The sequence below is a fragment of the Zootoca vivipara genome, chromosome 3, assembly GCF_963506605.1.
Source record: "Zootoca vivipara chromosome 3, rZooViv1.1, whole genome shotgun sequence".
In the NCBI taxonomy this organism is placed as follows: Eukaryota; Metazoa; Chordata; class Lepidosauria; order Squamata; family Lacertidae; genus Zootoca; species Zootoca vivipara.
In genome coordinates, this window is record NC_083278.1 from 31,756,965 (window position 1) to 31,784,227 (window position 27,263).

General features: G+C 42.8%; 1 protein-coding gene across 2 annotated transcripts in view; it reads right to left on the reverse strand.

Annotated features, from left to right (window-relative positions):
* The window catches only part of KHDRBS2 (KH RNA binding domain containing, signal transduction associated 2), a 309,633-nt gene that overhangs the window by 44,272 nt on the left and 238,098 nt on the right, over positions 1 to 27,263 (reverse strand). Inside the window, exon 8 of one of the 2 annotated variants that reach the window (XM_035110690.2) lies at positions 8,181 to 8,192. The exons of the other annotated variant lie outside the window; for it this stretch is intronic. Within the exon in view, the coding sequence (XP_034966581.1) occupies positions 8,181 to 8,192 (12 nt within the window). The remainder of the gene's footprint in view (positions 1 to 8,180; positions 8,193 to 27,263) is intronic. 2 annotated transcript variants of the gene reach the window in all.

Sequence of the window (27,263 nt, forward strand, 5' to 3'; positions counted from 1 at the left end):
TCTCCCCCTGCCAAGAAAGCAGAAGAATATTGCCCCCCATTTTCATAGGGAGACTCCCCCCCCCAAAAAATAAAATACTGGAGGAATTATTTCAGCCCAGTCTTAGAACCTGGGGCTGAAAGTTCTCAACAAAGTTTTACTCAGAGTAGACACCCTGTAGTTAACATGGCTAAGTGGGGGGCCAATGATTTTAATGGGTCTACCGGAACGTCAAATATGTAATTGGCTCTCTTGTTTGATCTCTGGGGTGATCTCTTGTTTGATCTCTGGTCCATGGGCAAACCGCTTGAATGGAAATAAATACATGCTGGACAAACGGTCTCAGGCCATACTGGATCTGAAGGCACATGAGACTACTGCTTTGCAGGAGCAAAGCAGGCTTGGGTCAGCTCAGTGTCTGGAGAGGCAGCTGCTTGAGAGCCATATGTTTGCCTCCGCCTTGGATTCCATTATGGAAATTGGGATATACATACATACATACATACATACATACATACATACATACATACATACATACATACGGTAAATACAATAGGAGCATAGGAAGTTACATTATACTGATTGTGAATGTTCCTGTACACACTGAATGGCACTTGCTCTCTATGGTTTCAAGCAGGGGTCTCACAGCACTCCCTGGAGATGCCAGGGGTTGAACATGGGACCTTTTGCATGCAGATCATGTTCTCTACCACTGAGCCATGGCCCTTCCTAATTCTCACCATCTAGAGTTATTTGCTTGAGCTCTGGATCTCCTAATGAGTTGTCATTTATAGGAAGAAACTGTCAGTGCTACATCTCAACACTATTGTTGAGTGTGAAGCTGCCTGTATGATTATTCAGATACTTCAAATAAGCCTAGGCAAAAAAATATGCATGTATGTTTACTCTGTTTGCATGCACCTGACATTTAATTGCGTGATATTTATGTAAAGTGTCAAAATTTCCTCTACTTTGTTTCTGCAAAATGCATATTGCATATTTTATGCAAATATAATGTTCTCTTAATTTCAAAGATAGACAGCCAAAGATCTAATTAAGCTGGATTTGCTCATCTAATAAAACGAAACAAATTCACATTAGCCTGTTTCAGTCCCTTTTTTTTACTGTAAAATGAGACTGCTAGTGGAGGAAGTGCAATTTCAATCCTTTCGGGCAAAAAACACTTACCGGGAAGTTATTTTTATTCCTCTCCAAATCAAACATTCTTCCACCGACAGAGCATGAGACTGGCCATGAGCCTTATTATGGGCAGGGAGGTTGTACCTCCACCTGCTCCTCCACGTTAAGAGTAACCTGTTAAAGGGATCCAGGGTGGTTCCTGTCTGAAGCCTGGCCGTGGGCTAGGACCATGCCAGACTCCAACGGTGACCCTGGGGGTGCTCAATTGATTTACATCATAGGGCTCCCCCTTCTGGTGGTTGACCCTTAAGAGACTTCCTGCAGTCAGGCAGGAGTAAGGATATAGTCTTGCTTCACCCAATTGGCTAAGCCAAACCGCTCACATCTGTAACCAATAAAGTTGTGGCCTTATTTATCCTATTAACCCAATATACTTGTGTTGGTGTATTTATTTTGGGGGGAGCTAGGAGATCCAGTGCCTTGCCACACACTTAAGGTTAATTTAAAACAAACATGTCACACCTCTTATTATTTGCCCCCTAAGCTCTATTACAGCTGTGATTTAAAATAACAATACCAACAACCACCACTACAAAAGCAACCAACACCTTTCGGCACACCTCATCTTGAGGGATTCATGAAAGGGGTAAATACTTGCTTCACAATACTTTTGTAACTCTTGCAACTCATTTTTATTCCATACTTTAGTAAAGTTGTCATTGGCCTGATCAAGTAGACATGATGGAAAAACCTAGTCTTTACAGCTATGACTTCCTTCAGGGATTCAGTAATCTAATGACATTCTCAACAGCTGGCAAATGCAGGGAGCCAGATTCAATTTTCATTGTGGAATAGCAGGTTTTGTCAAAAGGTTGGCTGGTGAAAGAATGACAGAACAAACTCAGGACATGACATTCAACTCATAATCAAAGGCAGTGCTCCAAAATAAAGAAAGTAAACTTATATGAACACAGGGAACTCTTATAACAAGACAAGCCATTGTTCCATCTAGCTCAATATTTTTCACATTGACTAGCAGTGAATCTCCAGGAGTCTTTTTCCTAGGCATCCCTGGAAATGCAGTCAATGAGCCTGAGACCTTCAGTATGTGCTCTACCACTGATCTATGGCAAAACCACTGGCAGGATGGGATATTGGGGGAACATTTCCAGTATAAGCCAGAAACATCAATACTCACAGGACACAAGCTGTATGTATTAGTTATGCTATATAAATTATTAGTAGTATAACAGCAAAGAGTCGCCACTGCAGCACTTGCAGGCACCAGTGTGCCCACTCTACTTCCAATGGCACCCACAAAAAAGTCTTTGTAAAAATCTCCTCAAAAATTCATAATGCACAACAGTTTGACTCTTCCTGCCCAAGTTCTGTTTGTACTTGCTTAGCTTCTCCTACATTGAATATGGCACCTTAAACATGCCCACATTTCACTGGATGCCAGGATTAGACACCCTCCCTTCCATCCTGAACAGGGAGGGGTAAAGAGTTTCTCTCTGTGAAGGAGTGCAGCAGCAGCAAAGACAGGTGCCTTTCCCCCAATAATGGAGAGCATGCCCACTCCATTTTGTGGTCCTGCCTCTTTATGTGGTCCTGCCTCTTTATGCAGCACTCATTTTGTGTTATGCCACGTTTCCTCTGTGGCAGCCATTTTGTGACTTGTGCCCACAGCTCTTTCCCAATATTCCAATTTGCCCACTAGCCCCGCTAAAAGGTTGGTGACCCTGTCCTATTAACTCTTTTTCTTTTTCTTTTTTTAATCCAGCACAAATTTCCCACAGATATTGTTCTCCTTCCACCCCTTTCTAGTCAATATGTTGTCTTGGGTTAAATCAAACCCCCTCTAGTGTGCATCCTCCATCACACAGCTGCAGCTGAAACCCCTCCAACCTCTCTCTCCCTCCTGCTATGATCTGCTATCACTGAGGCCCTCAGAGAGAGGGGAAGCATCAGTCCTGCCATGATGCTTAGATCCAGCATCACGACCTGCTGAATTCTTAACAGCTGACCTTTGCAACTAAGAAATTGTGTCTGTGTGTTTGCTTTTGCGCTCAACCCTCCTAAACACATTTAATTTTGTCATGTGCTTTTTAAATATTGTAATCCTGAGGGCAGGATTTGCCTATTATTAATCTTTGTAAGCTACTCTGGGAGTCTTTTTCAATTGAAGAGTGGGATAAAAATGCTTTCAATATTAACGAAATATGCACACTAAAATCAATCCTTCTCAGTGCTGTGGAAGCACCTTAACCATTTTATAGCATTTCCCACCCCTAAAGTTGAGATCTTTTAACTGGAGGTGTATCATAAACTCAACCTTGTTGATTCCATGGGACCTTATGCATTCAATCTAACAGCTCCCTATATGTGTGCCTGTTGGCCTAAATATTCTCCTGTCTTGTCAATATGCTATACGGGGATGAACAAAGTTTCTGCTAGCACAAGCCTTTCCACCTGGTGCTACAGTGCCAAAGTGGGAATAGGGAAGTGTAGATACACCCTGATAAATAATAAGGATACTGTAAGGGGAAGAAAGTACAGAGAACCTCCCCCTTGCATCAGAAGTAGCTCCTCCCCAAGCCGTGATAGAAGCGAGGGCTCTGAGGAGGCCAGTCAGGAAGTGGAGAGAGAGGGCCAGGGCTCCAGCAGCATGGGAAAGCCACGGCTACACAGGAGGGAGGAAAGAGAGGGGGAGAAGGGGGAAAAGGAAAGCATGGAGCGTAGACCCTTTCCTCCGGTTACGGAATTACGCAGGAGAAAAAAAAGGGAGGAGATTCACTGTCCCGAGACTCCTATGTTGGAGAAGATCACGTGGGGGGGGGGGCAGTGCCGGATTCTGCATTGGAATGAGCAGACATGTTTTTACACACCTGTCTCACTGTAAATAGACTGCACTAATAAAAACTGTTTAAAGACAAGCATGTGGAGCGTCGTTACTCTAGAGTAGTCGCAAGAACCCCTGACAGATACCTATAAATAGCTGAGCATCCTCAGGAAGAGGAAGAATTTAGCTGTGTTAACAGAGCTTTACAGCTTCAGTTTGAAATCTCTAACATTCGCCCCCTAAGGATCTCTGGAATAACTGAGAAGTTTTAATCCTGCCATCACTGTGTCATATTTTCCAGGCGTTTTCTGCCACTAATTGACACATATTGATCCTTAAGGGTAGAAACAATTCTTTGGAACAGTTGTTTGAGGACCTGCATTTTATCTTCAGTGAATAAAAGTTTCCATTCATATACATACATACAGGATATGGAATTAGTTATGTTTCCTTTTACGACAGCTTCAGGATGCTGGGCCATTATGAATCAATGCTAAATATCCTGCACTAGGTAACTCATCATCCCGGCAGGTGTCCCATTCAAAGAGAATTTTTGTCTAGTGTAGTTTTTCAATAACTTATTTCCCGTCTTCAAATCTGAGGCAAAACAAAGTGGGGCTTGATGTCGCACAAATACCATTAGACCCAGGGAAACGTCAACTCTAAAAGTGAAGTTATGAACTTAAAAGAAGTATGTGTAGTGATGCAGGTGAATTTCAGGAAGAAAGCTTTAAGTGCCAGAAAAGAGGCCATCTATAATGTATAAGGAAGCACCCTCCTGAAACTTGCATCATTTTACATTCTATTCCACACTGACAGGAAACTTTTTCTTTCAGATCTGCATGATTGATCTCAGTTCAGATGTTCTGGTCTCCTTCAATATGCAGAACACCCACGGATATCAATGGGAGCTCTATATAAAGAGTCAGAAAGAATATCAAAGATGAAATTCATTACGACCTAATTTAAGGACCCTCCCTTCAGTACCAGTGGAAAACTACTGCAAAAATGGGAGGGGGGAATGCCTGGGTAGCAGAGCACAGGAGGTATACTAACAATTGGGAGAAGTTTCTCAAAGTAAAAATACATAGAATCAAGGGGGATGTTAACTTTTGTTTTAGAAAAAAAGCAATAAGGTATCTGACATTTCAGTCTGCCTCAGTATCATTTCTTGCTTTGATTAAACATTCTTCCATATGAAGTGGGAAGTAGATGGAGAAAAGGAGATAGCTTTTATATGGAACATTTCTTCATTAACTATCTTCTAGATATTTAGCAGTTGCTTCAATACTTGGTTTCTGGTCCAAATTAAAGAAATTTCTCACTACTTTTTAGGGAAGGCCTTCCCCTCTAATGCTTCAGACCACACATTATATGCATTAGAAGCACCTATATTTCTGGCCAGTTCATTGGTTCTAAACACTTAAGTTATTAGGGACTCTAGGTAACTAAACCCATCTAAATAAAAGCCCCAGAACTTGAATGCCCTGACAACTCCTGGGTGTCCTAAACTAGATGTCTTTCTATATGTTGGGCATGCTCCTTGAGCTGATGGGAACAATTTTATTTATTCATTGCTGTTTAATATATATATATATATAACACAAAACACCTTTTCTTTGTAGAAATAAACCACTGAGCCTAGGGCTCGCTGATCAGAAGGTTGGCAGTTCGAATCCCCATGACAGGGTGAGCTCCCGTTGCTCAGTCCCTGCTCCTGCCCACCTAGCAGTTCGAAAGCACGTCAAAGTGCAAGTAGATAAATAGCACTGCCCCGGTGGGAAGGTAAACAGCGTTTCTGTGCGCCTGCTCTGGGTCACCAGAAGCGGCTTAGTCATGCTGGCCACATGACCCGGAAGCTGTCTGCGGACAAACGCCGGCTCCCTCGGTCTATAGAGCGAGATGAGCGCCGCAACCACAGAGTCGTCCGTGACTGGAACTAACGGTCAGGGGGTACCTTTACCTTTACTTAAGATTCATGCATGCTCATATTTTATTTAACTTGGTAACATAATAAAGGAATAAAGTTGTAAAATCAAAGCAGAGAGATTTCCAGCACTATAAAAAATAGACAAGAATTTACAAAAGGATGGAAGAATGCTATCACACCAGTGAGACAAAGGGCTCCCTTTTCCATCCCCTTTCAATATTAAAAGACTGCATCAAGTGTTATTTCGCATTTATTTAAGCCAAAGAAAGAAAGAGAAAGAAAGAAAGAAAGAAAGAAAGAAAGAAAGAGAAGCAGATCCTCTCAATACCTATTTTGTCATCCTCCTCCTCCCTACTGGTCTCCTTATTGGTGGTGCCGCCCTATGTTCTTTGTGTTACTTTTGCATAGTTTCGGAAAGAATAGCACCTCACCTGATGCTGCTGTTCGTTTTCAAAGAAAACATGCTGAGTAAATACCAAGCATGTTGTGCAGTTTATTCTTATTGCTGCCTTGATGGAGTTGGGAAGTCAACATGCACTAACATCAGACAAATGTTCTGCAGTCTTTTCATGTCGGCAACAGCAGCCCAGGCATAATAAATCACTAGAACAAATTGTCAGGCTAGTAATGTGGCTTGTGCTGTGCTGCTTCTCATTAAAGGTAGTTGCAATTGAAGAAAAGCCCCTGCGTGCTGAACCCAGCATTCTTAATGGGATATGTTACCACAATTAGTTTGCTGCCCAAGTATGCACTCTGTCATTTGGTCTGCCCAAAATGGGGCATGATGTGACAGAAGAACTTTAACAAGTCTCTGGCAAGGTGAAGCATGCTGACGCATTTCTAAAATATGCTTTTCCAATGTAATTTCAGGTGACCTTCACAATATGGCCAGGCTTTGGGTAAGTCATTTGTTAATCAATATTAAAGCCCAAAGTGAGTATTTTATTGATACTTAAACCGACGCAGCTGATAAATCTTTTCATTGTACCACACCAACGGGTGCATGTCCAAGAGGAATGCTTCATGGTTGCTAGACTAATAACTGTGACAAAAACTTGATAAAGCATATTTGACACGCCAGAGTCAAAATTCTCTTATGGCATGCAGCACCCCTCAGTCATTTCAAGGTTGGAAGTAAATATCCTGGGTTATCATCATCCCATAATGTGGTTTAAATTACACAAAAGGAAAAGCCTGGCAGAGTCATGCATTACAAGTCATTCATTAGACAAGTGCACAAGGCTGATTAACCATTGAACTAAGTATATTACACAGTGGCCCCAGGCAAACTAATGTCCTTTACTGTACTGTAAAACAGCCCACTCTCTCTATAAAGCAACACACTCCAATAATTGCAATTCTTGAAGAGCATTTTCTTATACAGATAGTAAATGGTTGTTTCCTTATCAAACAAAGAAGTAACTTAGTTCTTTGAGATAGTTTGGAAAGGGTGGAAACGGAATGGCTATGTATATTTAGTAGGGCTAGATGTTCCTCTAAACGGGAGAACTTTTAGGGACATTCCATGGGCGTAGAATAGAATGCCCCTATTTTCTGAGGAATGTTGAAGGGTAGTGTGCCAGTTCTAGGAATATATTGGAGCTTCTACACCCAGAACACATCTCTAGAATGGGAAGATTTTGTTTGCAGAATGTTACAACCAGCATACATACCCAGAAATTAATTGCACTGAATATTTTTAGTTCATCTTGAGAGGAAAAAAAAAGAGGTGAAGGGAAAACGCACCAGCAATGAGAAGTTAACATTTTATCTGTTATTTGTAAGCAAAGCAGACTAGTGCAAGACTGTGGTTTGTTAGAGAAAGCCCGGAAATCTCACCCCAGTAACCTTTACATGGACTTACAACTCAGTGGTGCATATTAAGTACAGCCTCCACTTAATGAAGCTGGATCTTTATATTTTAGCACTCATTTGGAAAACCAATTAACTCTGGCTCTATTGAACAAACTCAAACAGGAAATAAATCAAGTGTTAAAACATTGGTGAAGAGCCAGACTTTATGTAATTAGGGTACTGATGTGCCCAGGGCTGACTAGTGGTACTGAGTGTTATAGATTGACAACTTCCACTTTCCAAAGCAATTAGAATTTTTAATGCCCCCTTGCTATGCAGGTTGAAGTCTAGCAAAATCACAGCAGTATTTTGATCTTAGGGAATCTGATGGTTTAGTTTATATTGGAAAAACCAGTTCTTTACTCACAGATGTTCTTTCGGTTTATTATATTAGCGGGTCACTTTTTAAAATCTTCCCACTCAATCTGCCAATACATGTATCTGCAACTCAAGATAGCACTTTATGCATCTGATTAAGCGAACTATAGTTCATAAAAGCTAATGCCATAAATGTGTTCACAAGTCTCTTTGCTCTGTACACCTTTGTTCACCCTTATTTACAGTTTGCAAAGGCTGAAAACTATGTTCACAGAGAAATATTAATAGGTTCAAATGACTGTGAACAATTATTTCAAAGTTCTGAACCCATTTTTTACAATTGAATTTTACGCACTTTTATTGATTTGTTCTTATTTGGTTCAAATTCAGCAGGAGAAGAGGCACACTCATGGATATGCACACTGTTGCCCAACATGTAATAGAGTCAAGTGAGAAATCTAAGATTATCTTTCACAATTTAAAATCCAAATGATCTCAAGTTAGAATCATAGAGTCATAGAGTTGGAAGAGACCACAAGGGCCATCCAGTCCAACCCCCTGCCAAGCAGGAAACACCATTAAAGCATTCTTGACATATGGCTGTCAAGCCTCTGCTTAAAGACCTCCAAAGAAGGAGACTCCACTACACTCCTTGGCAGCAAATTCCACTGCCGAACAGCTCTTACTGTCAGGAAGTTCTTCCTAATGTTTAGGTGGAATCTTCTTTCTTGTAGTTTGAATCCATTGCTCCGTGTCCGCTTCTCTGGAGCAGCAGAAAACAACCTTTCTCCCTCCTCTATATGACATCCTTTTATATATTTGAACATGGCTATCATATCACCCCTTAACCTTCTCTTCTCCAGGCTAAACATACCCAGCTTCCTAAGCCGTTCCTCATAAGGCATCGTCTCCAGGCCTTTGACCATTTTGGTTCCCCTCCTCAGAACACGTTCCAGCTCGTCAGTATCCTCCTTGAACTGTGGTGCCCAGAACTGGACACAGTACTCCAGGTGAGGTCTGACCAGAGCAGAATACAGTGGTACTATTACTTCCCTTGATCTAGATGCTAAACTCCTATTGATGCAGCCCAGAATTGCATTGGCTTTTTTAGCTGCTGCATCACACTGTTGACTCATGTCAAGTTTGTGGTCTACCAAGACTCCTAGATCCTTTTCGCATGTACTGCTCTCAAGCCAGGTGAGAGTTAAGAGATGGCATTATGAACCAGCTTCCTGATGTTCTTTTTGGTTTTGCTTTGGGCATCCCATTCTTCAGTTTACATTCCTAGAAAATATATGTATTATAGTTACATATTTCAAAGAAGTTTTTGCATGGTTAAGTTTCACTCACCTACCTACCTTCCAACCAATTTATTAACAATTCAATCTGCCCTTCTGATTCTAAAAAATTAGATATGCATTGCTGATTAGCCAAGCTTGGCTAAAGAAAAAAGGACGCATATGTTTCCATTTTAATACTAGCTAGAAAACTTAACTTAAGGGTAATGAAGATTCTATCTGTTAATAAATTCAAAGTCAATGTTCATATGGTAGTGAAGTTGGGATCCAGGGAACAGTATGAATCCAAATTCTACTCCTAATGAAGATGTAGTGGCTGCATAGGAAATTTAAAGCTTCAGAGCTAGATGGAAGAGTGAAATTAAATTCTTCATATTAAATGTAGTTGAAATATATATTATGAATAACACCTATTAAAATTTAGAACCACCTTGCAAACACTTCTAGCTGTGTAAGAGGGCTTGGATTCTTATTTCACAAGGAATCGGCACATTTAAAAGTTAACAATTCCTTTAGCATCCCTTCCAGTTTTCTAAAATAACCTAGTAGGACCACCTAAGTTCATCTTGTTTGCAATCCTTTGGGTATTCCTGTATCATGAGCCCAAAAACTTGTGCATCACATTTTCCATGTGATTTGAAGATAACTGTTAATTAATTTGACATTCACTTATTGGAGTGGGTGGAAGAGAGAAATCTACAAGTAATCTGTGGAGTAATCTATTCGTATTTGTAGAAGAAGAAGAAGAAGAAGAAGAAGAAGAAGAAGAAGAAGAAGAAGAAGAAGAAGAAGAAGAAGAAGAAGAGGAGTATGGACTTGATATCCTGCCTTTCACTCCGCTTAAGGAGTTCTCAAAGTGGCTGACAATCTCCTTTCCCTTCCTCCCCCACAACAAACACTCTGTGAGGTGAGTGAGGCTGAGAGACTTCAGAGAAGTGTGACTAGCCCAAGGTCACCCAGCAGCTGCATGTGCAGGAGCAGGGAAGCAAACCTGGTTCACCAGATTATGAGTCCACCGCTCTTAACCACTACACCACACTGGCTCTTTATATATGCCTTAAATGCCTTAAAAGATCCTATTCCTGAAGAGTCAGGCTCTGGGAGTGCTAACTCTTTTCTGGTGACATGAGATATACCGTACTTTTCCATGTATAAAACTAGGTTCCCCCCCTTAAAATAATGTCAAAAATTAGGGGGTGTCTTATACATGGATATATCCCCCCATTTTCTTAAATCTGAGTCCAGAAAAATAAGGGGGTGTCTTATACGTGGGGGTGTCTTATAGATGGAAAAATATGGTAGTTCCTATTGCATCCTCGGTCTCATCCAGGTTGCACTAGTGCAGGCACCCCCAAACTTTGGCCCTCCAGATGTTTTGGACTACAATTCCCATCTTCCGCAACCACTGGTCCTGTTAGCTAGGGATCATGGGAGTTGTAGGCCAAAACATCTGGGGGGGCCGCAGTTTGGGGATGCCTGCACTAGTGTAACATGCTTTCCATGGAGTCATCTCTGAAAAGTGCTCAGAAACTACAGCTGGTGAAGAATGCCATCACCAGTCCACTTCTGGGTGTGCTTTATAAGAAGCACGTTACTGCATTATTATTTAAGCTGCTGTGGCTCCTAGTTCATTTTCAGGGAGAATTCAAAGTGCTGTCCATTAGGTTTTAAAGCTCTATACCTTTAATCAAAATAACCTACTTTGTCAGCTGAGGTGAACAGCTTGGGTTGCGGTTGGTGGTGACTTAGGACAGGGCCTTTTCAGTGATGGAGCCCAGGCTATGTAATCCCTTTCTCTGGAAGTTTATACAACCCCTACAACACAGACATTGTCTTGGGCTGTAAGGACCATTTTATGCCACCACACCTTTGGTCTCAGGTGACTTTTTGTTGTCCTGGCTCTTTATTATACTGCTATATTTGTTGCCATTTTCCTAATACTCTTAAGTTTATATATTTTTATTTGACATTTTAATAATGTGGTTGTTGGCCTTAATTGCTTTTATTATATAAGTTACAATGACGGTCTCTTGGTAGGAAAGTGAATGAGAACATAAATAAATAATTTCCAGATTGGTTAGATGGCTTTAAAATAATTACAACAATATCTTAATTGCTGGGTAATATATCTGTGTCATTCTATCTGTCTATAACGCACAACACAGACGTACACCAAAGCACAATATCATAATGAAATATTAGACCATTCTCTACCCTAAAAGGTTAAAAACTGTAGACTTTAAAACACAATTAAGGAAAGGATATATGAAGGTTAAAAGAAAATAAACCAATATATGTGAAGCTATATCATTTATCAATATCAGGTATGCTGATAATTATTAATAGAGGGGGAAAGGTTAAGAGGCATACTAAAGAGAAACAGAGATGAATGATCAGGAATGTAATAGCACTGGAAAAGGAGAGAGAGATTTCCACGTTCAGAAAGTACAACTGGAGTGCTCCCCAAATAGTTCCTCTCCCAAAGGGGCCCTCTCTCTTTAGCCAGGCTTTTCCCCTGGCAGGTCTTGCTTGCCTTGTTTCTTCATTCTGTTAAATTGGCAGTCCAATGACTGACAGTAGTGCAATCAGGGCTCACCTGACATTGTTGTTGTTGTTGTTTAATCGTTTAGTCGTGTCTGACTCTTCATGACACCATAGACCACAGCACGCCAGGCATTAGAAGACAGTAGGCAGACATTAGGCGGACTGATAAAGCTGCTTCAAGTGGCAGATACTGGAGGGGAGCAGCTTTCGGCTGCTTTTAACAAGACTGGCATAATTCTGGTTCTTTTTCTTTGGTCTTTGTGGGAGATAACTACAGTGGTACCTCTACTTACGAATTTAATGTGTTCCGAACACACATTCGTAAGTCGAAAAAAATTGTAAGTCGAATCCCATAGGAATGCATTGGGAGAAAAAATTCATCCAAGATGGCGGACGGAGCTCCATTCGTAAGTAGAAACATTCGTAAGTAGAGTTATTCGTAAGTAGAGATACCACTGTATGGGATTGCCTTGATAAGCTCCTGCACCTCTAGATTTACCAGTAGGAATGATAAACAGCTAGCAGAAGGCTTTGGGGTTTTATTTTGGAAATAAACACTGAGGGTAGATAAATATTAGCATCTCATTATATAGCACCATTTCATATACAGTGGTACCTCGGGTTACAGATGCTTCAGGTTACAGACTCCGCTAACCCAGAAATAGTACCTCGGGTTAAGAACTTTGCTTCAGGATGAGAACAGAAATCGCGCAGCAGCAGCGGGAGGCCCCATTAGCTAAAGTGGAACCTCAGGTTAAGAACAGTTTCAGGTTAAGAACGGACCTCCAGAACGAATTAAGGTCTTAACCCGAGGTACCACTGTAGATTAGGGTATTGGAATTTATGTTGGGTTCCACCTAGAACAGGCCATCTTCCCACTTCCTAGACCTTCCACCCACAGTGCCTCCAACTTGTCAGGATTCAAGCTGAGTTTACTGGCCATCTCCTACCCCATTACTGCATCCAAGCACTGGGCAAACACTTGCACAGTTCAGATAATTCAGATGGTATAGAGAGCTAAAGCTGGGTATCCTCCAAAAATGAGTGACACCTTGCTTCAAATCCTCAGATTACCTCTCCCAGTGGATTCATATAGACAGATGCTAAAAAGCAGAGGTAAAAGATGGAACTCTGCAGGACCCCACAGTACAACCACCAAGGTGACAACCAGCACTTGTCCCAGTGCTGATCATTGGTAATAGTCCTGCAGGTTGAAGCAGAACCACTGTAATATGGTGCCTCCAACTTCCAACCCACAGAGTGCTCCAGGAGAATACCGTGGTCGAGCCGGTGCTATTTAATTTACTCAAGACATTAGAGGCCTCAAGATTCAGGTTATATCTGTTTCTTAAAATTTGCATTTATTTCTGAGTTGCTCTGTGCAGGTTCACTTTGAGCTATAATTTAGATTCCAAGCCACTCTGCATAAAATGAAGTGTAAATGGCTATAAAAAATTTCCCCTTTGGTCAAAGTGGATGACATTTACAGGCGGAGAAGCCACTCCAGAACCGGATTAAGCCTGACAAATTGCAGACGAGTAGATCCAGGGGCCTTTTTTGTAAAAGGGAAGTAAAGGGTATTCACTTTCCTCAATAATCCCTTTTGTGGGGGAGCAGGGGTCCATGTCTTGTTCTTTCTTATCTTAAAACAATGAGGTGGTAACTCACTGGTGTGTATTCTTGCTTGTACATTTTTAAAAACTTTGCCATTTACACTCGCCTTTCCTTTCCACAGGCCTCTCAATGGACTATAGAGTTTTGCAGAGCTCTGTCAAACTTTGCCCACATGGGAATTTAGGAATCTGGCCTGCTGGCTGTATCCAGTTCCCCACTCCTGCAGCAAATCTATGAGCAGAAATGATATGAACCAGAAATAAACTGATTCATCCACCATATCCTATGAATATTAAAATATTCTGGAATGTGTAACAGACATTTTTGAACTTCGCAGAGGCATTTAGCTGACTGCATGAATGCTGGAAGAGATAGACCACTGTCTGATCTTGTAAGGCAGTTCTTAGATTTGTAATCCACTCAGGTAATCTTGCTGGAACATAATAAGCATACCAAGTGTTAACTATCACTCCAGCTGGTCATTTGAATTCACCACTATTCTGTCATACAGTCAACTGAAGTAATAACAAACATCTGATAGATTATCATTTTTCAGCTTGCTTTTGGTCGGCCTGATAAGCAATCTGTGATAGTTTATCAGTGTTAACAGGCTAACATGCTCAACCTGAACAGAGAATGCAACTGCAGTCACCAGAAGAAAAAGAAGTATCACATTCATGTGAGGCTTATAAATGAGAATAAGGAATTTCAATATCAGTAGAAAGCACAAAGGCAGAAGAAGCAATAGCAAGGTAATCAAGGAGGTGGACAACAAAGCCAAAGCTGCTCAAATATTTATTAATAGGATTAGCAAACTAAATCCAATTTGCGTGCACAGTATTTTTCTAAAGCAGCATAATTAAAACCTTGTACTAGAAGTATATTATCCATGATACATGCTGCAAAAGATTATTAATCCCCAGCACGTTTAATGTAATAGTATATAAAACAATACTCTTAAGCGCATAAAAAAGCAATATGTAATATGTACATACTGCTAGATTTGCCATCTTTCAGCATGCTAACTTTTACTACCTTGGGTTCCCAGTGAACCCAGTTAATACCAAATGAACAAATGTGTTATCTGTACCACCCTGCAATATATATACACAAGTCTAGATGTGCCTAGGTGCTATGAACACATGAAACTGCCTTATACACAGCCAGACCATTGATCCAACAAGCTCAGTACTATCTAGTTTAATTGGCACTGATTTCCCAAGGTGCTGCTAATGAGATCCCATGCACGCCTCTCAGTTCAGCTTGCTGAGATCTTTTAAAACTGGAGATTCTGAGCACTGAGCTTCAGAATGTCAGCATGCAGGACATGCGCTCTAACCACGAAGCTTGATTTTGACACCGTCCTCCTGGGTACCTAAATCGCATACACTTAGATGCACACATTATTCATTTCAATCCCTTGGTTGCGGGCATTTATGTCTCTGAACAGAGGTGATGTGCTTCTCATGTTTGCCAATGTGTGTAGCAACATTTGCCCCTAACCTTTAGCAGTAGGTAAAGGTGGTTCTTATTTTTGCTATGTTCTTAGCCTCTATATGATGATGGCACAGCATTTTTCCATGACATCTTAAGGGGGGGGGGGAGGGACGCCACTGTGGCCACCACAGAAATGTGGTGGCCATTAGCAAAGCAAATAAGAAAGCATTTCCAGCAAGCATGACAATTCACTTATTAAAACATAGCCAGGGCACCAAAACAGGACACCAAAATTTCATACCTGTCCCAGTGGAGACATAATAAGGAAACCTACCATCAATAGGCTTAGTGGAGTACATCCAACAACTTATGACTGGCATTTACAAAATAATAATAATAATTATTATTATCATAAGGAAATTCAATAAAGAGGTTATATGCTAGGGGAAATATCAAGTAAACAGCCATTCAAAATATTCCCCAAAACATAATAATATTTCCCAAAACATAATAATATACTTCAGTTAGTTCTATTTGCAACATTTATGTCTACAATGTGGGCATTTTTTTAAAGAGACCTACCCTGAGGCTGGCAAAGGTTTATTGCCACTGATATATCTGCTGAAACTTACAGGGAAGAATATTTCACAAACTGCTTTTGTAGGAGTATTTTGGGATCAAAAACACATTCAATTAAAAACAGAATATCGAACAAGATCATATCCTATTGGAGAAACATATTTCCCTTGCAATGCCTTATTAGGTAAAGGGATCCCTGACCATTAGGTCAAGTCATGACCGACTCTGGGGTTGCGGCGCTCATCTCACATTATTGGCCGCGGGAGCCAGCGTACAGCTTCCAGGTCATGTGGCCAGCATGACAAAGCTGCTTCTGGCAAACCAGAGCAGCACATGGAAACGCCGTTTACCTTCCCACTGTAGCGGTCCCTATTTATCAACTTGCACTTTGACATGCTTTCGAACTGCTAGGTTGGCAGGAGCTGGGACCGAGCAACGGGAGCTCACCCCATCGCAGGGATTCGAACCGCCAACCTTCTGATCAGCAAGCTCTAGGCTCTGTGGTTTAACCCACGGTGCCACCTGGGCCAATGCCTTATTAAAGGTAAAGGTAAAGTGGCCCTTGACCATCAGGTCCAGTCGTGTCCGACTCTGGGGTTGCGGCGCTCATCTCGCTCTATAGGCCGAGGGAGCCGGCATTTGTCTGCAGACAGCTTCTGGGTCATGTGGCCAGCATGACTAAGCCGCTTCTGGCGAACCAGAGCAGTGCACGGAAACGCCGTTTACCTTCCCGCCGGAGCGGTCCCTATTTATCTACTTGCACTTTGATGTGCTTTCGAACTGCTAGGTGGGCAGGAGCTGGGACCGAGGAACGGGAGCTCACCCCGTTGCAGGGATTCGAACCGCCGACCTTCTGATCAGCAAGCCCTAGACTCTGTGGTTTAACCCACAGCGCCACCTGGGTCCCTAATGCCTTATTATGAAGGGATAAATAAAATTTATGCTAATCCATGGTTCTATATCATTACAGTAATCCATTTTTTTTCATTGTCTTATCATGGCTTTCCTTGAGCATACTATTCCCTGGGTTTGCTGGACTTCTGTGTAACGAAACAAGAAGGATGATGGCTAGGATTAGGCATCTGTCAGGATCTATGAAATTACCATCTTTATGTTCATTGCTTCATATCCTAGTGAGTGATGACTTTTGACAAATACATAACAATTTGTTAGCCTTGCTTGCTAACCTGAATGACACTCCTGCAATACCCATGCACTTTGTCCTATTGCCTTCTGAAGGCCATAGCTGCTGATTAAATTCTAGGAAAGGCAAAAGAAGAAGACTCTAACATTTAATATATTTGAAAATTGCTTTGAAGATGTTACTTTATTCAGGCATACTAAAAAGAAATGTAATACTTGCTCAAGTTTTAGCTTGTATGCTCTGATCTTGAAAGCCCCCCTTTTTAATTAAAAACAAATCCTAATATTCTTCAGCATCAATCAATATGCTTATTTGCACGACGGAAGGTCACTTGGTGCATATTATGCTATCCCAACACAAATTAAACTAAACTCAAGCATATACTCCTCCATCATTAATCACTCAAGGCCACTGAGCAAGGCAGCTAATAAGAATTCCAAAGTTACAAGAACAGAAATGGATTTGTTGCAAATCTACTTCCTGCCTCCTTTTTGAAACATTTTCAAGATAACCTGTGCAGAACTCTGCCTACTTCTCTATAGAAACAGTTGTGTATGCAAAACATCTCAAGCTCTGCTGACTTAATGATGTTGTACTCTTTGTGATGTGAAAGCATGGAGCTTCGCGTATTGTTATCACTCCATCAACCAATGATTTATAGGGACAGAGGTGAATTTTGTGATACAATTCTCACCACAAAAGTATGAAAGTGCAATAAAGTACATATTTTAAGAAAAAATACATTTAGAAAAGCATACATTGAGATAAAATGTACATTTAAATAAATAAGTTCCTAAATATGAAGTTGGATGGAAATGACGAGGGAATGTTCACTCGTCATTTCCATCCAACTTCACACATACAGAACTGGCATGGATTGGGAATAGACTAATACATCCCATCTGATTTATAGGAGGGAGTCTATGCATATAATCAGCAGACTGAAGTGATTAAACTTTTTATCACCTGTAAGAGAGAGGGCTTGCAGAGAGCAGCCCACTCTGCTTACTTCCATCAGATGGGAGAGCAGCAGCAAGTCTGGGAGTTTAAATCAGGAACAGGAAGGGTTAAGACGGGTCCAGGGCTCTGCAGAGTCCTGGTGGCTCAGCTCCAGGCTGGTAGCAGGGAAGCAGGGGAGGAGCTAGCTTCAGCAGGGGCTGGAAAGGAGGTAGACCGGCACCTCAGGTGCCTGGTTTGGGACCACAGAGGACCCATAGAGCAAGGAGGAGGGGCGTTTGGATGCCCAGGCTTAAAAGGGGGGTCAGAGCCCACGAGACGCCATTGTGGGCTTCTGCCCCATGCAGAGCAGACATGATTTGAGACATCTCACCACTGTATATAGCATGCACAATAAAACTATGAAAATCCAGAGGATGTGTGGAGTGCTTACTCGGGAGTAGCCAACACCCCATCTGTGACAGCAAGCCCACAATCTTTTGATGGCTACCCCGAGGGAAGAGGGCTGCAAATGTAGCAGCCGGCATGAAGTTGGCAGCATCTAAAGCAGAAGAGAGAGATGCCAAGGGAGGATTGGCATGTGTGAGGGGAGTAGCAGAGAGCAAGCTGCAGCCAGCACCCTGCAACTATGGAACGGCTCAAGCACCAGGTAGGCACCCAGGCACAGGGGAAGCCAAGCTTAGTGAACCGAGCAGCTCTGAACACAGCCAAGCCGGAGGAGCGGAGGCTGGACAAGCAGAGAGGACACTCGGGACGGGCCAGCACTTTGTAGGGCGACCCTCAGCACAAGCTGGCTCTAAGACTGAGAGGCATGGTGGCGTGGAAGTGCAGGAGGCTGAGAGGCGAGTCCGGGCAGAGGGGACAGACGGAGGGGAAAGGCAGCGGCCACAAGTTCCCATACAGTCCCGGGGAGGCAGCTGCAGCACAGCACAGCCCCCTCCAGCCAGATGTGATGCAGAGGGACAAAGCCCGCGCGCGGGTACTTTCAAACGCTGACGCGGGAAAACAAAGGGAAGAGAAAGGCGGGAGATGCCTTTACAATGCACCCAGCCACTGGGTGGAACACTGCCCCCAGCGGAAGGAATGGCGAGAGCAGGCAGGCACAGACACAAGCCTGGATGCCAGATCAGGAGGGGAGGGGCCAGGCAGAGCACCAACAACTGAGCCCTCCTGTAACACCCCACAGCACGACAAAGAGATGGAAGTAAGTCTGCAGCTGCCAAGAGGCCAGACCCAGGAGACAGTCGGGCTTCTCTGCAGGGGCAGCAGCAATGATTTCCTATCGGTGGACTTTGCTAGGCAGAATCAGATTCCCCTTTTCCCAAGGAAGCTTCCCATGAGCGTCTCGGCCATAGACGGCAGGGAATTGCAGGAGGGTGAGGTCACGCAACAGACCCCCTCTCGGAAGATGACAGTGAACAAGCACGCAGAAGTGCTAGCTTTGGACTTAATGGACAATGACCCTGTGGGCAGCCAGCGCCGGGGAGATCTCACCTTTGGAGATGCAGACGGCAAGGAGCACTGCAGGAAAGAAGGAGAATCCTCAGGATCGCACCACATCAGCTCCCCAGGCGGATGGAACGACGCAGAGGCGGGGATGCAGGAAGAGAAACTGAGCCAACTCACCAAAGAGGACACTTTTACCCAGAACATACGGAGGGACTTGAGGGAGGGAGAGGGGGCAGGGGAAGGGCTTGCAGAGAAAGAGGGGTTACTCTTTAGCAATGATGCCCGGTATATGCCCCAGGACTCCCTCAGAGGGAAGATTCTCAGGCAATATCATGACAACCCCACGGAGGGGCATGCAGTACATGTCTTCACGAGGCTCACACCCAGTAAGGCCAGTCTTGGGCGAAACCCCAGAGCCTTCCCAGAGCAGGGGGAGGGGGAGATTGGGGGACCACCTATTGAGGCATGGGGTGAGAGGAGGGAGACAGTACACCAACAACTGGATGGAGACGTGGCAAGGGGCAATGAGGCTTACAAGGAGGGGGCAGACCATCACAGGGGACTGGAGAAGGTCTTCCACGGAGGGGACAGGGTCTGGCTGTGGTCAGAAGGCCTTCCCATGGGAGGAAGGGGGAAGAAGCTGGCACCCAGAAGGCTGGGGCCCTTCAAGGTTCTGACACAGATCAACCCTGTCACCTTCAGGGGGGAAGTACCTACAGCAAGAAAGGTCCATCCCGTGGGTCACAGGTCTTTGCTCTCACACTTCAGGGAAAGCCCAAGGTTCAGAGGACATGACACACATCCAACACAAGACGCTGACAGGAGGGAGGGGGAGGAAATCACACAAAAGACACTAGACAGAAGGGTGGAGGGAGAAGGCAGCCAAGAGGTTCCAGAAAGAAAGGAAGAGGAGGAGGTCTACAGTGCCACAGCGAGCCCGGGCTCCCGAAGGGGGGAGGGGGGTTAAAATGTCTGATGGCCAGGCAGGACACTCCTGCTTCCCAAAACGCAGAGGCACCTATGCACACCATGCAAGGGGAGGGCCGCACACTGGAACTGCACGCTCCTTTCTCCCACAGATCCGAACCACCACATGTCAGTAGCACAGGGGACACAGAGGGGGAGGGCGATCCCAGGTGGGGAGCTTGGGAGACGCAGACCCAAGGAGCCCTCCGGGAATCGGAAGCAATTGTCCAGAGAGAGGAGGAGGATGACAACGGAGGGAACTACACGGACCAGCCACCCAGCACCAACTGGGAACAGGATTTTACACACACTACAGCAGAGGAGGAAGACCTGTCAGGCTTCCAGCCCTCTTTACAGACATCAGACCAGGCAACCCAGGCCTCAGAAAGGGGGGAGGGGGGAGCCTGGAGGGGGAGTGGATGTAAGAGAGAGGGCTTGCAGAGAGCAGCCCACTCTGCTTACTTCCATCAGATGGGAGAGCAGCAGCAAGTCTGGGAGTTTAAATCAGGAACAGGAAGGGTTAAGACGGGTCCAGGGCTCTGCAGAGTCCTGGTGGCTCAGCTCCAGGCTGGTAGCAGGGAAGCAGGGGAGGAGCTAGCTTCAGCAGGGGCTGGAAAGGAGGTAGACCGGCACCTCAGGAGCCTGGTTTGGGACCACAGAGGACTCATAGAGCAAGGAGGAGGGGCGTTTGGATGCCCAGGCTTAAAAGGGGGGTCAGAGCCCACGAGACGCCATTGTGGGCTTCTGCCCCATGCAGAGCAGACATGATTTGAGACATCTCACCACTGTATATAGCATGCACAATAAAACTATGAAAATCCAGAGGATGTGTGGAGTGCTTACTCGGGAGTAGCCAACACCCCATCTGTGACATCACCATTCCATTCTGTGGGTGGTAGATCATTGGTTTGAACGCTACCCCACAGAGAAAAGTTCCTGAACACAGATTCATAGTGAATCTGGCTACTGAACGCTTCTCCCTGCTAAAGGGCCCTATGCATATTATTGTAATTATGCTGCATGATTCATGCAATTTGACTCTTTATTATTCGGGGTTGGCCTGTCCCTGGACAGTTGAGGTTGTGGACAGGAAATGGTTAAAGTGCAAAGACTCTGTAGAGTCACCCTGAAAATTCAATATCTTTTGCTGAATTTTAATACATTAGCTATTCCTCTCCCACCCAGCTCTAGGAAGATAAACCTGTGATATTGTTTTCTTTTTGCTATTTGGTTTATGTTTACAAAGTATTTAAAATGTCAGTTTCATCGATTCTGTCTGTTTTACGTGGATCATTTTGTTGGGAACTGCAGTTACTGCTGTTGGGGGGGGGGAGCTTCACATTTTGAAAATGTTGTCAAATCAGTTCTCAGTAGCAACTATTGTTTAATAGGCATGAAAAGAAGAGAATGCTCCTATAGGGAAGTCTTGTTCATTTTGAATCTGATAGTAAAGAGAGGGATTTGTTGAGTGTCTCTAGTCAGGAGTTATCAAAGACGGCATTCAAGGTAAGCCTTTATTCTCACATCAGTGAGAGAACTGTACAGTTGAGGTGTAATTGAAGGGATGTAGTGATTAACATGTTCTTAAAGGTCCTAGTCCTCGGTTGTGTAGCTGGTGTGGTAGAGCAAAAGACATTGGTTTGCCCTTAATTCTGCATTTCAAGAGGGCCACAATCATTGCAAAGAAAAAGACACACCCTATTTCTTCACAATTGCTATCTATTACTTCATTGGATGGTGCTTAATTTAATGACTCAATATTTTTTCCCTGCCTGCAAATATTTGATTTTTTTTCAGAACTGATGGAGAAAACAAGGGGCTCTGAATGGAATTAAAATCAACGTACATGTATGAAGTATCCCCCCAAAGAAGCTTTACTATCTGTTGTACTAACTACGACAAAATGAGGCATGACCATTCACACAAAGCCATCAGCTCTCAAATCCACATGATGAAGCTTAATTCCTTTTAATGGCTTTAGGATTGAAGCATTAGATGAGCAATTCCAGAGAGTACACATAATCATGGTTATCACCACCGTTTTCTATTTGTGGCGCCTTTTATTCTTGTTCTTACTTTTTAAATGCAAGAAGATACCATGACTTATCAAGGCAAATGCCTCCCATTTATCAGTACTCTTCCTAAATTACCAAGGCTCAATTTGAATGCTGAAAAGTTGTTCGGGGTGTTTGGGAAGCTTATGGAAACACATAATGAAGTGGTACAGTAACTTGTCCATATGGGCTGAAGAATTGGGACACTGAAGCCTATCTCACCCCATTTGCTCTCAATCTGTAGTTCAATGTGAATTGTTTGCATGAGAGATTTGAAAGTGCAATGGTTGGTGGCAACTCTCCCTACAAAAGAGGAAAAAACAGAGTTTCCACTATTGCCTTCCCAATAACTGAAAACTTCCCAAGTAGATGGTTTAGGTTTTTTACAGCAGTATAAAAGAAGCAGTTTGTTCATCTCCCCACCCCCTGCAGCCCTAGGGGGACCCACTGATAACCAATCAAATTAGTATTGCATTCTATGCTTTATGGGGGGGGGGGTTAAAGTGACAAAAGCACATTTTCTCATGTCCCTGTTTTGCTTAAAATAGATGTTCAGCTAATCTGTATTTATACCAGAGAATAAAATCACATTTCTCAAGACATGATACTATAATTAACTTATTTGCACACTGCATATAGTCAACTCTCATTAACTAATGAAATGCATCGGATATGTTTGCACTGTATGAGTACGTTCCTGTGAAAGTAACCCTTTGGAAGCCAGTTGTCACGAAGCCACAATGGGCAATAAAGGATTTGTGCAAGAATGGTACCATTGACCTAATCACTAATGGGGCTTCCGGCCGGCAGCTCAGTGGTAGAACACATGCAGAATGTCCCAGGTTCAGTCCCCCAGCATCTCTAGGCATGGCTGGGAAAGACCCCTGTCTAAAATCCTGGAGGGACTCTACTAGTCAATGTAGAAGAGCTTATGATTGTAAGGGTTCACAGGCAGCAATAACAAGACCAGGATGATCCAATGGGTATGGATTTTTAACATAAAAGCTCAAAAGTTTTACTATTTTGTACAGGACTAATTTGTACCAGGGGAGCATGCTGTATGAATTCATGCCTCCACATTGCTAAAACCTACGAGTTATTTTTATGAGCCTGGACATGTCTTGGAGTTATTCTGTATTGATTGTTTTCACCAGTTCCTCAGAGCCGATTCAAGGAAAGGCACAAAAATCTGAACATTTCCCTCAGTTGAAAAACAGCAATAAATGCTACTGCTGATTAGGGATAGATGGACCAACGTGTTTCCAAAACCAGCTCCATTTTGACCTGTTTGTGGGTGAACATTTGCTGGCTGGTGCTGATGCAGATTGTAGATTGAAACATCTGGAGGGCACCAGGTTGAGGACAGCTGCTCTTGTCCTCTTTCAGATGCTTGTCCTGCTTTCAGATACCCGAATTATAAGCTAGGTTTCTTTTGTGCAGTTAACATGCTTGCTGCTGTGACTGCTGTAGCTCTATGGTATGATATATGTGTTCTCCATAATGGCAAGCTTCCCTGGGTCTTTTTGTATATGTAGAACTCCCCCTTTCATGGGGAAAAAACAAACATACCACAAGAGCAGCTTTAAAATTCATAGCTGAAGTTGCCCTCACAACAAAAACCAAAGATTATAATTCTTTAGAGGACGTGATGCATCGGTAACACCAACAAACTGATTTTCTATATAGCTATGTGCATCATGTTGCATTCAGGAGGCTAAGAAGGTTCTTTTAAAATCCACCCACACAAATCATTACGTACTGTATTATATTAAATTATATTGATTCATGAAGCTATATCTGTGGTGTAACTTGCTGGAAGGGATATGTGCAGGTAATTTTTCTCCTGGTCTATACTGTAGAATTATGAGCATGAAAGATTGGAGGGAAGATTATTTTCTATTTATATACCATCGCTGTTAATGACTATTTTTCACCTTTTGCAAGTTTTCTTTAATAAACAAAAACAACTAAAGATACAGTGTAGGAGGCAAACAATAAGCCACACTTCTCTCCCAATAAGCTCTCCTCCTCCCTTGCACCGTTTTTGCTTCTGCACGGCTCCAGAGTTCAAACTTGTAAGGTAAACGTGGATCTGCAGCACCAGCAGGGCTATAAATAAGCAACAAGGATGGGAATATGTTTGGTGGAAGTGACTGGCAAGGATTGGCACTCTTTCAGGGCTGTGTATCAGTCAGGGGAGGGGGGGGGAAAGCATGTTCTTCCCTCCTTAATCAATAAGGAAGATGCTCCATCTCTGTCTACATCTTGATAAGTGGCTGGGCCAAGTACAGGTTAGTCAGTTTACCTGTCTGGCAGGTGACATTGTTTTGTTTAGTTAGTATTTATTTATATGCCACATTTCGGCCAAAAAAAGGGCCTCCAAGAAGATAGAAAAATAGGTTTTGAGGATAAAAGATCCAAATTTCAAATAGAAGTGCTAGAAGGCAAAACAAAGCTTTTGGCAAAGATGTATGATCTGTTGTTGGAGTGGTATACAAAAGATGAGTTGACAAAAGAAGTGATGATTAAATGGGCAAAAGATTTGGGGCATAATATTGAATATGATGCGTGGTTGAAATTATGGAATCAAACTTTAAGATTTACAGCATGTACTGCCTTGAAAGAAAATGTATATAAGATGATGTACAGATGGTATTTAACTCCAGTTAAGTTAGCTAAAATGTATAGAATGGGTGATAAAAGTTGCTGGAAATGTAAAGAGAAAGATGGTGAATTTTATCATATGTGGTGGACATGCGAAAAAGTTAAAAGATTTTGGGAAAGTTTATATAATGAATTGAAAAAGATGTTTAGATATACCTTTCCAAAAAAACCAGAAGCATTTTTGTTAGGAATAATAGGAGGAGAGATTAGAAAAGAAGATCAAACACTGTTTATGTATGCAACAACCGCGGCTAGGACTTTGTTAGCCCAAAAATGGAAATTACAGGAATTACCTACAATTGTGGAGTGGCAGATAAAAATGATGGACTATGCTGAACATGCTAGATTGACATGCAAGATTCGTGACCAGGGGGAGACAAGGTTTCAAAAGGACTGGAGTAAATATGTGGACTATATGGAGAAAAACTGTAGATCATTAAAAACTCTCGCAGGACTAAAATAAACCTTACGAATTGACCAATATGTTAAAAAAGGAACTGCAAAAAAAAGGAATTAACAAGAAACCCGCATGAAGGGAGGGGGGGAAGTCATAGCTCGGCGGAGCAAGGTAAAAGATGTGAACATAAGATTTTGTATAAAAGATTGGTTTTGTTAATTTGTTGAATTTGGAAAATTGGAATAAAATGTATTTAAAAACAAAAAAACAAAAAAAGGGCCTCCAAGGCAGCTCGGCAAGAATAAGCACACAGGTGCAAATTAAAACGCAAAACAAAATACTAACTTGCCCATGCAAATTGCACATGCCAGAGACATTCTCCCAGCCTTCACCTGATTGTGGAGGATTCTTAGCTGCCAGCTAACCTGTTTACTACATTGCAGCTCTTGTTTGGGGAGGGTGCCTGACCAGCTGGGAGAGCATTGGCCACATGCGTGCCCTCGCAGCCGACAAGGAATAAAAACCAGCAGCACTGCCCTGCCTCAGTGCACTTACTTGGGCTTCATATGCTTTTAAAGCACACAGCTTCCCCCACACTGGTATACCCTTCACAGAGTTACAATTATCAGCAACCTTAACAAGCTTCAGTTCTCAGGATTCCCTGGGGGAGTCATGTGATCTAAATGTGTTTTAAATGTACAGTGTATACAGCTTTAGGCCTTCCGTTCCATTTAAGTCAGTGTGGTGTGATGGTCTCGGTGGCATTTACAGGATGCTAGTGGTCTTTTCTGTGGTGGCTCCCCGAATGTGGATGCTATCCGCAGAGATGCTCACCTGACGCCATCCTTACATGTTTTGCACCAGGCAAAAAGATTCCTCTTTATCCAGGCCTATGGCTATTAAATAATCTATAGCCTGCAAAAGTGTGGGGGGAGAGGACTGTTACTGTGATTCTTATTTTAATAGTAGGCTGTCTGTCAGTATGCTTTTAACTTTGTTTTATTATGTTTTATCATTGATGCTCTGCAATGTGTTTTTAATGCTGTACACTGCCCTGGGATCTTTTTGATAAAGGGTGGTATTTAAATCAAATAAATAAATAATACCAACATTTAGTTATACAAATATGAAGGGCAGCAAATTGGAATGTGTTGATATCTATAAATTGACATATTCTCAGTGTCAGTGCTATTGATGTTTGCTCCCTTACTTCCACGGTACACTTTTTGCGTAGTTGGTTATTTACAAGGACGTTGTTAAATACTGTGGCTCTTGATGTTGTAACAACAACAAAAAAGAGAGACTACTATAAAAGAGATATTTGGGGTTTTTCTTTTACTGACAACATCTCCTCACATATTTCCCAAGTTGCTATTATATCACACTGCACATTACCTTGGCTGACAGCTTGGGAGGTTGTGTTTTATTAAAACGCTAACATACCAGCAATTTCTTCCACCTCCCCCATAAAATACATTGTGTATATGTTCTGCAAGTGTTCTGTAGAAAATGTCTTCAGGGGGCCGAGAACGACACTTGGTAGCCCTTTGCCCAAATCCAGCACTTGCCTTCTTTCCCCTGCCAAACTGTTAGTGGGAAACAGAAAGGGAGCGCCGCTACAGTGAACTCCTTCCATCATTGGGAAGGAGCCTCTGTGGATCTAGCACCACACATTCAGCTCACTGCTCTGCTCATGAATCTCTAGGCTGAAGCTCCAACACCATATTTTCCCTTATATACTTGATCCTGGGCATCATCCACCCACACTCCACACACCAAACTCTTAAGTGTGCTGTGTAGGAGATCTGTTGGCACACACAGATTGTCTCTCACTGAACTGGGGCTCCGCTCTCCAAAGTGAGAGTCAAGTTCCTATCCATGCTTAACTCTGAAGTCTTGGGCTGTGCGCACACTATACATTTAAAGCACATTTAACAAAATTTACAAAGCACTGTATAAATGATAAGAACAGAGCTTCATAAAATAGCAGAATACAATAATTTCACATTCCCTTAAAACAGCAGTACACTTGACTCACACACTAATCTGGGAAAGCCTGGGTAAAAAGAAAATATTTTAGCATCTGTCAAAAGCCCA